Here is a 12,919-nt window from a genome sequence, read left to right on the forward strand (position 1 = left end):
TAAATAAACAGTAGCTATATTGAATGTTTGCTAACCATGTACGGTAAGGGGGTAAGGGAAGTCACATGGTTACAACCAAGTAGTTGCATTTTTGATGCTTGAGAAAGCATACTTTATGGAGATGGTCATGCTAAAAAGCAAGTATATCTCCACCCTGAGAGAGAATGTAAGACTCTGGATGAACATCAGTTACCAACATTGTATTAGATGATATGTTTATGTTGTGCTTACTTGGAGTGTGATGAAGCTGTGAGGACTCAGGTGGTTTCTCTTCATGGTCTTCAGTCTTCACAGAGACAACAGTCAGTGGAAACTTGGTGAGATCAGCCTCCTCCTGCCCAAGAAGACACTCTTGGGCAATCCAGAGTTCCTCTTCATCTTCAAAGTGGGGTGGCTGTGACTCCTCCTCGTCCTCTTTAAAGTGGGGAGGCTGCTGGGCGTCTGTTAGGTAAAAAAATAAGGTTATGGGAGAATAGAAAATATTTTTTTCACTAAAACTGTAAACACACTAAGATCATTTGTGTTTTGTATTAAAAGTATGTAGCTAAACAACCAGTGAAAACAAAGTTCCTTTCTACCAGCAACTAAAATTACTTCAAAAGCAGTACAGTGACAAATGTGTTTTGATTTTTTTTTAAGGGGTAATTTAAAAAACCCTTCGGTACAAGCCAGCATTGACCAAAACATTCTTAAATCACATCAGAAATGTATAAACATCCGATGTAACCATTTCTTTCTGTATACATGTTGGCCAATTATACCTAGGACTTTTCTCCGACCTTAAACTTGTGACGGTATAGTCATAACCATTACCAAAATATCATGCACAATAAAATATATATTTTCATCCTAAAACTACTTAAACACATTTATAAACCTATTATTTTTGGTCATAGTTTAAAATACTTTTCTCACAATTTTTAAAATGATTTTGGTGGCTAGACCTAGTACACATTTTAAAGTTCAAGTACCAATGATTGTCACACACACACTAGGTGTGGCGAAATTATTCTCTTCATTTGACCCATCACCCTTGATCACCCCCTGGGAGGTGAGGGGAGCAGTGGGCAGCAGCGGTGGCCGCGCCCGGGAATCATTTTTGGTGATTTAACCCCCAATTCAACAACAACTGGTCCTAAACGCAACAGGTCATAATCAGGAAGTGAAATTAGCCATGAAATTATGACTTGTATGGATTACAATGTGGGCCTCATCCGTGACAACGACGACATGGACTACAGGGAGGAGGTGAAACGTCTGGTTGACTGGTGCAGAACCAACAACCTGGTCCTGAACGTCGACAAGACCAAGAATATCATCGTCGACTTCAGGAAGCACCAGTCCAGCCAATGTTCCCTCTAATTTTTCATGTGTGTGAGCATACCAGCAGCACATTTGTTTCAAACCTGACATAACAATTTAAATGTCTTATTATTATAATCAAGTGACTAATCAATTTCAAGAGATCATTTTCTAATATATGTGATTTGGCCCACTTAGATATTGTTTTTGTTTTTTTATCAGCTAGGCACTATATTATAGCAGGGGGTCCTGCTTTGGAAAGATTGTGTACCCCTTTCAGAGATCACACTTAGTTCCCCTTAAAACATTCACATGTTGCATGAGATGAAGTGTTTATTAACTTTCTGTCCGTAAAGTAAATATTTTTACTAGCAATTATGTAGTCCTGTAACATCATTTCATGATTAATATCCAAAAAATAACATTCTTAACAAATGACAGTAGAATAAGCACACTGATTGAGGAGTCATAGTAAAACCACCTGAAATTTACACTTTACGTGTAGTGTTGGAGTTGTCCAACTTTTTGTGTGGCCATAAACGCACCAGTGGCTAATTGCCATAGTGTATGTGTTGGTGCAGGCGAGAGAGAGAACAAGCGGATATAACAGATGACAAAGAGTTGCTTTTGGCTTGGTTTGTACGGTAGACAACGACCAGTTTTGCTAGATAAAAGTATTTTACACATTGTTTTGGTGTGGTTATGGCCGACAAACAATTTAGCTAAATAAAGGGACCGATGGAATTCCTGTCCTCCTTTAAGTGTCTCCACAGACGTTACAATAATTTAAGTGTTGACAAACATTGTTTTATCTGTTGTGGCCACCTTTCGTCACCTGTTACTCACAGTTGCATTGCAAAATCATACAAAACAAACGATTTGTTTATTTTGTTTAGAGTGGGATTAGATTTTTTGCGCGGCATAGATTTGCTGTGCGCAGAGGACGCGTGAGCAGTGCGCACCTTAGAAGGAACGTTGAGTCCAGCCACACTCCACTCTTCATCAACGGTACAGCAGTGGAGATGGTAAGCAGCACCAAGTTCCTGGGGTGCAGATAACTGACAATATGACCTGGTCCCTACACACCGGAGCTCTTGTAAAAAGAGCTCAGCAGCGCATGCACTTTTTGCGTCAGATGAAAAGAGCACATCTCCCTCACCACTTTCTACAGAGGCACTATAGAGAGCCTACTGACCAACTGCATCTTAAAGTTAAAGTTAAAGTACCAATGATTGTCACACACACACTAGGTGTGGCGAAATTATTCTCTGCATTTGACCCATCACCCTTGATCACCCCCTGGGAGGTGAGGGGAGCAGTGGGCAGCAGCGGTGGCCACGCCCGGGAATCATTTTTGGTGATTTAACCCCCAATTCCAACCCTTGATGCTGAGTGCCAAGCAGGGAGGTAATGGGTCCCATTTTTATAGTCTTTGGTATGACTCGGCCGGGGTTTGAACCCACAACCTACCGATCTCAGGGCGGACACTCTAACCACTAGGCCACTGAGTCTGTCTGGGCTGGAGCCTGCAGTGCCTCAGACTGGAAGTCTCTCCAGAGAGTGGTGAGGACGGCGGAAAAAGATCATCAGGACTCCTCTTCCTCCTATCCAGGAGATCGCAAAAAGCCGCTGCCTGACCAGGGCTCAGAAAATCTGCAGAGACTCCTCCCACCCCCACCAAGGACTGTTTTCACTGCTGGACTCTAGAAAGAGGTTCCGCAGCCTCCGCATACTTGCCAACCCTCCCAAATTTTCCGGGAGAATCCCAAATTTCAGTGCCTCTCCCGAAAACCTCCCGGGACAACCATTTTCCTGAATTTCTCCCGATTTCCAGCCGGACTTAAGGCGCGCCCCCTCCAGGTTTCGTGCAGACCCGAGTGAGGACAGCCTGTAGTCACGTCCGCTTGGCCAACCTAAATAATATTATTTGATATTTTACGGTAATGTGTTAATAATCTAACACATTAGTCGCTCCTGAGTATACGTCGCACCCCCGGCCAAACTATGAAAAAAACTGCGACTTATAGTTCGAAAAATACGGTGTATATATATATATATATATACATATACTGTATATATATATATATATATATATATACATACATATATATATATGTATTTTATTATATATATATATATATATATATATATATATATATATATATATATATATATATATATATGTATGTACATATAAATAAAAGAAATAGTTGAATTTCAGTGTTCATTTATTTACACATATACACACATAACACTCCTCTCTACTCATTGTTGTATTTGAAAGTGCAATGCTTTGCAGCCAGTAGCACAGCCTTTAAAGGAGCATAGGTATGGGCAGTGTAATATTCTGGGTTGGAGTCAATAACCAGGCGAGGTGACAAAGTTACGTCTCTTTACTTCATACTTCAGAACCGACTCCCACACTTGCAGTCAGGGTGCGCAATACAATGTAAACCGTTAGCCAACCTAAAAGTAACCACGGAACACTATACCGTATAGTGTTCTGTGGTTACTTTTTGGCTGGTTTACTTGTATTGCACCCTGACTGCAAGTGTGGGAGTCTTTTTTTTTCTTCTTTTTTTTCCCCAAAACCTTTATTTATAACATTCAACATTTACATACAATAAAAAAAAAATCAAAAAATCAAAACAAGTACAGAAACAGTACAGAAACAGTACAAAACAGCACCGAAGGGTTTGTAAACTCAATAAAGCAACTAAAGAAGAATGCTATATATACATATATATATAACAAAATGTAAAGCCATAGGCTCACACAAGTTCCGTAAATAATCCAAATTTGGAGCACAAAATCATCGTTTTCACAGCTTTTTGGTTGTTAGAGGTAGAGAGTATTTTAATGTAGAGTTCTAAATCTTTTTTAAAGGCACAAAAAACAGGTCGGGTATTGAGAAACTTACATTTATGAATATAAAACTTAGCCAATAGTATAATGAGGTTGCTAAGGTAAAATTCATTTTCAAATTGTTTTCATATAGTGTAGGGACGGCGTGGCGCAGTGGAAGAGTGGCCGTGCGCAACCCAAGGGTCCCTGGTTCAATCCCCACCTAGTACCAACCTCGTCATGTCCGTTGTGTCCTGAGCAAGACACTTCACCCTTGCTCCTGATGGGTGCTGGTTAGCGCCTTGCATGGCAGCTCCCTCCATCAGTGTGTGAATGTGTGTGTGAATGGGTAAATGTGGAAGTAGTGTCAAAGGGCTTTGAGTACCTTGAAGGTAGAAAAGCGCTATACATTTATTTATAAATCCAAATATCACATCTTTAAAACAAAGCACAAATGTGGGAGTCGGTTCTGAAGTTTGAAGTAAAGAGACGTAACTTTGTCACCTCGCCTGTTTATTGACTTGACTGAGAATATTACACTGCCCATACTGCTACTGGCTGCAAAGCATTGCACTTTCAAATACAACAATGAGTAGAGAGGAGTGTTATGTGTGTATATGTGTAAATAAATGAACACTGAAATTCAAGTATTTCTTTTATTATATATATATATATATATATATATATATATATATATATATATATATATATATATATATATATATATATATAAAATAAAATACATATATATAAAATAAAATACATATATATATATATAGCTAGGATTCACTGAAAGTCAAGTATTTATTTTATTTTATTTTATTTTATTTCAGTGAATTCTAGCTATAAATATACTCCTCCCCCCTTAACCCCGCCCACCCAGAACCCCCAAATCTCCCGAATTTGGAGGTCTCAAGGTTGGCAAGTATGAGCCTCCATAGCAGAACCTCCAGGTTCTGTAACAGCTTCTTCCCTCAGGCAGTAAGACTCTTGAACGCATCATAAAAATCCCCTACAAAGACAATATAACATACATCCATAAACGTGGATGCATATGCAAAAGTGCAATATATTTATCTTTACATATTGTTACAAACTGAGAGGAACATCAACCTCGCATAAATAGCGTGTGTCTGAAATTGTCCCGTTTGCATGAACAATATATAAAAAAAACAAAGCAGTGACGTTAATAATCAAATAGAAAGTTAGTAAACACGTGAGAGTAAAAAATAAACAAACCTGTTCTGTGTAACGCAACCTGATGTAGCTTGATAACAGCGTCCAGTGGTTCATGTTGTCGCTCCTTCTCCACTTTTGTTGGAGAAAGTTTGCCTTCGTACTCTGCTGTCGTTCTTTCGCACATTTTCACACAATCCCAACACTTTACACTCACATCTGATCTCTGCTTAGCGACGTGTTGATCACTTCCGCGTCTCTTTGTTAGCAGCTAACATGCTAAGCTAAGCAAGCTAAGCTAGCAAGAAGCGGCCATATTAGCTCAGACTAATGTATCCGGATACAAACAAACGGTAATTGTATGGAATGACATGTATTCGCACATGCGGGCAATGATTAAGAACACAGAACTATAAGGAACACAACTCCTCTCCATCAAACGCCATTTTGTTTTGTTTTCTTTCTCCGACAGGCTTTTTTCTTCTTCTTTTTTGGTTTAATGGCAATCAGCCTTATAGTGCGCATTACCGCCACCTTCTGATATGGAGTGTGGACCAACTGTGCATTAAAGTCACCACACCATATTGCGTTGCCACTCCAGTGCTCGACTCATTGGCGTTGTTAGGCTCAAGCCCCCCTAAAATATTCTTAAGCCCCCCTAAATAATTTGGTGTTATATATATATATTTAAAAAAAAACAAAAAAACATATTCATTATAAAGTGGCCCGAATATATAATATAAATAATCATATAACCTGTTATTATTCACTCAGTTTCCCCTCACTTCGTAGCGTAAGGTAGAGAGCCCCTTTAGTGCGTCGGTGTCCAATCCATTCCACTTGTTCATATAGAAAATGTCCACATCACTCTAATTCCAGTACGCATTTTCTCTGCGACCTTGCTTGCGGTCCTGCAGGTGTACGAAGCACATTATCTTCCTTTACAATGAGTGAAGCTGGACGAAACCTTGTGTGTGCAATTGTAAATAATTTAGTTTTTAAGTTTTGTGTTTCTTGTAGAATCTATATAAAGTAATGTACATTAGCCTATTGTTAAAATAATGAAAAAAACAGCATTAAATATATTTGTTTTATTGTATTGTTACATTAATAGCTGTTGTATTATTATAGGATGGCTTGTTAAACATTTCATAGGATTTTCAGAGGGAGGAAAAACCAAGACATTTAATATAAAATGTAAAATGAATAAATCAGAGGTGTGGACTCGAGTCACATGACTTGGACTCGAGTCAGACTCGAGTCATGAATTTGATGACTTTAGACTCGACTTGACAAAATGTAAAGAGACTTGCAACTCGACTTAGACTTTAACATCAATGACTTGTGACTTCACTTGGACTTGAGCCTTTTGACTTGACATGACTTGACATGACTTGCTACTTTCCCCAAAATCCAACGCTTAAAAAGTTATTTGGGAGCGCTCCGTATTTTTCATTTTCTTCGTCTGTGTCTCTCAGCGTGTTGTTCCTGTCAGCTGGTGTGCTGTCAGTACAACAGCCAATCAAATTAGATCTACGTTGTTTTCATCACGCAGCATTCATCCAATCAAATTGCAGTACAACCACCGAACAAGTTGTCAAACAACGCAACAATTATGCCAAAGTTGGTTTCGTTCGGGTATAAAAACTACGACTTGGTCAACAAAAAACGAATTGCCGTATGGAAATCACGCAGTTCGAATATTACAGACAGAGACGCAACAACGTTCAACATTTGAAGTTGCACAAAGAAGGGTAAGTTTTGAATGTAAGATAACGTTTATTGGCTAAGTTACGTGACTTGTATTTGCTGTGTAGTTAAATCAGTGAGGCTGCAAACTCACTGCTAACGTTATAACCATAGACATCTTATAAATAGACGCAGCATGGAGCGCTACTGCCTACTGGCGCAGACGAGGCGCGGGGCCGCCATCTTGGAGTGGTGATCCGCTCCACTCAGTGCAATTCATTTGGCAGGAACAATGAACTGTCAGCGCATTTAATTCATTTTACCTCACTGAATACCACTGATTTTCACCCCCCTTTTTTGTCATACGTGTGTAACAGACACATGTTTTGGCGTGTTTTAGTATTCATAGTTTGCTTAACAGTAATATAATATTCTTATATGCTATAAGTGACCAGACGTCCGAGATCAAAACTGGGATTATAATCCTAGAGAAGGGGAAAAAACGGTAAACTATTTTTAAGTTGAAGAAACAATATGATTAGGTTATATATACATGCGTATATCCTACATAAACAATGTATGAATACATTAGATATCTATATATCTTATAGACTGTATCTCTGTTGCTGCAGCAGCAGAGAGTTTATTCTGTCTTGACACTTTGTATTGATATTTTCTATTACATTCTTCCCTTAAATGATAATATTTGCAGTGATTGTTTTATATGTATTATTTTATGTAAGTCGCTTTGGATAAAAGCGTCTGCCAAATACTTAAACATAAACACATATAAACACCTGAAAGTCTTCATATCAGCTAAAACCACCAATCTGTTTCACTGGATTCAGAATAAAACCAAATTCTGTTTTACCCAACAATGTTAGTATTTGAATATTGTTCCTTGAAGACTTATTCCTGGTTACAATTATACTGTTAAGAAAGTATTGTCTTATACTTTGCCTAAAATGAGAATGCATCATAATCAGTGGCGGCTGGTGAATTTTGTTTTAGGTGGGGCTGAAAGTTTGTAAACCAAACCCCTGTAGGGGCGTCATCCTCCCCCAGAAGATTTATTTGTGATTTTCACATACAAATATTGAAGATCTTTGATCCTTCTCAACTCTGTGGTAATATTATTTTCATAAGATACAACCAATAGTACGTTAATGTTAAATCTTACTTGTGAAAAGTAATCCCCCGATTCCTATTTTCAACAGTCCGCTCATTTGAGCAGGAAAACGCTGAACACCATCTTTGTTTTCTACCTGTCAACTGTCAGTTTAGGCTGCTCGCCGGCTCCTCATCACCACTTCAAGATGGCGGCCAAATTGCTCACGTCACAGCAACCTGCGTCTACTTATAAGATGTCTATGGTTACAACGTCATTGCAAACACGGCAATCTGTTGCGTCCACTGCAGTTTGCTACCTTATTCATACTTTTTGTCAAGTGATTTTTTTTTAAGCAGGGTTGCATGAGGTACCTACACATAACGTTACGTTAGACAATGTATCACACACAGTAACGTAACGTTAGTCAATGTATCACACACAGTAACATTACGTTAGTCAATGTATCACACACAGTAACGTAACGTTAGTCAATGTATCACACACAGTAACATTACGTTAGTCAATGTATCACACACAGTAACATTACGTTAGTCAATGTATCACACACAGTAACGTAAAGTTAGACGGTGGTCAGCAGCACCGCGTATTTTAGCCACCTACAAAAAGACAAACATAGTCAAATAAAGGTCAGTTAAAATGTATACTATATTAAGAATATGTGTACATATTGCATAGGGTCCTGACATCTAAAAAGTACAACTCTGTTCATTGTTATGTTCATATATTTGTTATGTTTTTCATGTGTACGCACACATAAACACACATACAGTATGAGATGAGATCAATGAGATAAGGTAAGAACAGGATAGAAACTGCTGTGGAACTAGTTACAATGCAATATGCCATTGAAATACAATGTTAACACTTTTGTGCAAATAAGTACAGTTGCACTTGTTTTTTTTCAAATGTGTTTATTCTGTAAAGGAATTAGTTACATGTTTAAAATGACTGGTTAATAGTACTATTTTGAAGTGCAATGTCAGCACTATCTTTTCCCCTGCAATTTCAAATGCACTTGTTTTAATAAATAAATACAGCATTTTAAAAGCATACACAATCTGTGTAAATATATTAGTCTGTGGTTAAACGACTTGAAAGGACTCGAAACTCAAAATGCAGGACTTGGGACTTGACTTGAGACTTTCCAGTCTTGACTTTGGACTTGACTCGGACTTGCTCTGTCTTGACTCGGGACTTGACTCGGACTTGAGGGCAAAGACTTGAGACTTACTTGTGACTTGCAAAGCAATGACTTGGTCCCACCTCTGGAATAAATACATAAAAAGAAAAAGAAAAAAAATGGTTAAAAGCCATCGTCCCGGGGAGCATTTCATTTCGTCCCGTGCATTTTTTTTTAAATAACAATAATAACAATGAATAATTTCTAAGTCTTTGTTAGCCGTTTGTGAAGTTTTGTGCTTGTGCGTAACGTTCGCTCGCATTCTGTGCATCTCCTGGGGGCTAAGCCCCCCCTGTCCTTAAAAGCTAGTGACGCCCCTGGCTCGACTATTGTTTCTAGTCGATGTATGTGTCATTTCTTGCAGGGATTATAGACGTTTAGCACTTTATACCTTTCTTTAGATCTTTTAGATTCTGATTTAGATTTCGACAGTCACATCAAATCAGTAACAAAATCGGCTTACTATCACCTCAAAAATGTAACAAGACTTAGAGGGCTTGATTGTAAAATATGTCGATCGAGAGGGGGTGTGACATGTATATGTTCTCAATATTCAGGGTTTTATCGTTCATAGAAAAAAATTAAATTCCATTCCGTTTTTAAGGCGGTCTGTCATAACGTTTTTAGCATTCAATCAGACTTTATCGTGAGGTTTTGTATTAGTTTTCCTAAAAATAGATATACAGGGCCCCCAAACACATTTTTTCCTCTAAATTTGGCCCCCGAGTCAAAATATTTGCCCAGGTCTGCACTAACCCTTCTTTCACCGTGCTGCCCGCCTCTAAACTAAACCTTTCAAAATACGCCCAAATCTGCACACTGAGACCCGGAAGTACCTTTAGGTCACGTGATAGCAACCCATACAGACAGGAGTCGTCCTCTGCCGGACGTTTTGTGACACATGGATCCATTTTTGGAACGTCACGGAAACACACGTTGGCTTAATCATTTCAAATTATTAATCTTGGAAAATGGTTAAAATTGAAAAAGCCCTTAAATTAGTATATTTACTGAAGGAATTTAAATCGATTTAGATGTGCCCTATTTTTGAAATTGTTACATTATTTATTACTATTATTATAATCCATCCATCCATTTTCTTCCGCTTATCCGAGGTCGGGTCGCGGGGGAAGCAGCCTAAGCAGAGAAGCCCAGACTTCCCTCTCCCCAGCCACTTTGTCCAGCTCCTCCCGGGGGATTCCGAGGCGTTCCCAGGCCAGCCGGGAGACATTGTCTTCCCAACGTGTCCTGGGTCTTCCCCTTGGCCTCCTGCCGGTTGGACGTGCCCCAAACACCTCCCTAGGGAAGCGTTCGGGTGGCATCCTGAGCAGATGCCCGAACCACCTCATCTGGCTCCTCTCCATGTGGAGGAGCAGCGGCTTTACTCTGAGCTCCTCACAGGATGACAGAGCTCCTCACCATATCTCTAAGGGTGATCTTGTCCTTTCGGTCATAACCCAAAGCTCATGACCATAGGTGAGGATGGGAACGTAGATCGACCGGTAAATTGAGAGCTTTGCCTTCCGGCTCAGCTCCTTCTTCACCACAACGAATCGATACAGCGTCCGCATTACTGAAGACGCCGCACCGATCCGCCTGTCGATCTCACGATCCGCTCTTCCCTCACTCGTGAACAAGACTCCGAGGTACTTGAACTCCTCCACTTGGGGCAAGATCTTCTCCCCAACTTGGGGAGGAGATGCAACTATTATTATTATTACCATGAATTGTTTTACGTGGACCCCGACTTAAACAAGTTGAAAAACTTATTGGGGTGTTACCATTTAGTGGTCAATTGTACGGAATATGTACTGTACTGTGCAATCTACTAATAAAAGTTTCAGTCAATCAATCAAAAATTATTATTATTTTAGATAATCTATTTATATTGTCTTTAACTTTTCTTTCCATGACATGTTTTGTTGAAGACAATAATTGCTCAACCTGGTGGATGTTTAAAAATTGTTGAGATGTGTTGAAAAAGTGCCTTGTTTTTGTGTATATACTGTATGTTTGTGTGTACCAGTGACGTGCAGTCACTAAAGGCCATCATGGAAATAAAAAAAATGTAAAAAGAAAAAAATATATATTAAATTGTTAAATGTATACAGTGATTATACTATAAAGTTATTTTCCATTTAACTTCACCAGTTTTCGATTATTTGTATTCAAAATCGCTGAATTTTCACATTTGCCGTTCAAATACTGAGAAGAGACGGTGCGGTGAACAGCAGCCAGTCGAGGCACGTCACTCAGTGCCTCAACATGGACGGACTCGGCTAACTGTTGGTCTGCTGTGCAGTGAGACCGTATTGCTATATGAATTATATTATACATTTCCATAGTTTAGTTAGCTGAGGTATATAATGTACAGTGTATTTTGTTAACAACTGTATGTGTGTAACATATTTCTTGTGCTGAGCGATCATAAAACGGCTGCAAAAGACGCACTGGCTGAGGCTCGCCTCCTGCACCCCCGCTGTAGAATGCAAGGCAACCGCTGACGGGAGTGTTATGTCAACTAAAGCCCACACTTAAACTTTCCATGTGCAAGATTGAATCTATTTAAAAAAGTTATTTCATAAGAAGCCAAAAAGTGCAAAAACAATAATGTTCGTGTTGGAGGAATTGCGAATGACTGCAGGGCCACAACATTAGGTACGCCTGCAGACTGCAGGTGTACCTAATTCACAACTCCTCCAACACGAACATTATTGTTTTTGCACTTTTTGGCTTCTTATTAAATAACTTTTGTAACCTATTTTTATGGGCTTTCCTCTTTGTGATGTTAAGTTCCTGTTATGCGCTGTTATACAGTATATGTCTTGAGCTCTTATTTTGAAGGCGCTAAGAGCGGAATTTTGACACGTTGGAGTGGAGCGGAAGTTTTTGAAAGAAGGTAAATAAAGTGGTCCTCGTGTAAACTGGAGCCTCCGTGTTTGTTATTTTGTAGTTTCATACAGTATAGGCGACATTTATAAACCCTCGGTTACACTTTTTTAAATAGATTCAATCTTGCACGTGGAAAGTTGAAGTGAGGGCTTTAGTTGATATAACACTCCCATCAGGGGGTTCATTAATCCAGCACAACAGCGGCGCATTTATAAGTAAAGGTAAGACCATAATAACGTTTTTTTATTAAATGTGCTTTGTTGTGTGCTACAGTTTGTATGTGTAAAGTTAAAGTTAAGTTAAAGTACCAATGATTGTCACACACACACTAGGTGTGGTGAAATTTGTCCTCTGCATTTGACCCATCCCCTTGTTCACCCCCTGGGAGTTGAGGGGAGCAGTGGGGAGCAGTGGGGAGCAGTGGGCAGCAGCGGCGCCGTGTCCGGGAATCATTTTTGGTGATTTAACCCCCAATTCCAAGCCTTGATGCTGAGTGCCAAGCAGGGAAGAATGCTGGTATGAGCTTTTAAACATAACCCGTTAACTGCTGCCAATCAAATGGTGAATAAGATACTCTTTAGGGTTCATATCTGTAAATCTGACTGTGATGAAGTCAGTGCCTCACCAGCCATCAACCTCACTGCACGTCACTGGTGTGTACAATTATTGAATAAAAGAAACAATTCACGGAAACAATTATTTGT

General features: G+C 39.2%; 1 protein-coding gene across 5 annotated transcripts in view; it reads right to left on the reverse strand.

The window, feature by feature from the left end:
- The window catches only part of LOC133611214 (uncharacterized), a 261,184-nt gene that overhangs the window by 184,173 nt on the left and 64,092 nt on the right, over positions 1-12,919 (reverse strand). For 2 of the 5 annotated variants that reach the window (XM_072913693.1, XM_061969102.2), the window contains exons 1-2: positions 5,386-5,797; positions 232-441 (exon numbers count right to left, since the gene is read on the reverse strand). The exons of the other annotated variants lie outside the window; for them this stretch is intronic. In XM_072913693.1, the coding sequence (XP_072769794.1) occupies positions 232-441; positions 5,386-5,509 (334 nt within the window). In that variant the 5' untranslated portion in view covers positions 5,510-5,797. Of the gene's footprint in view, positions 1-231; positions 442-5,385; positions 5,798-12,919 lie in introns of those variants that run through there. 5 annotated transcript variants of the gene reach the window in all.

Source organism: Nerophis lumbriciformis, linkage group LG08 (assembly GCF_033978685.3).
Source record: "Nerophis lumbriciformis linkage group LG08, RoL_Nlum_v2.1, whole genome shotgun sequence".
NCBI lineage: Eukaryota > Metazoa > Chordata > Actinopteri > Syngnathiformes > Syngnathidae > Nerophis > Nerophis lumbriciformis.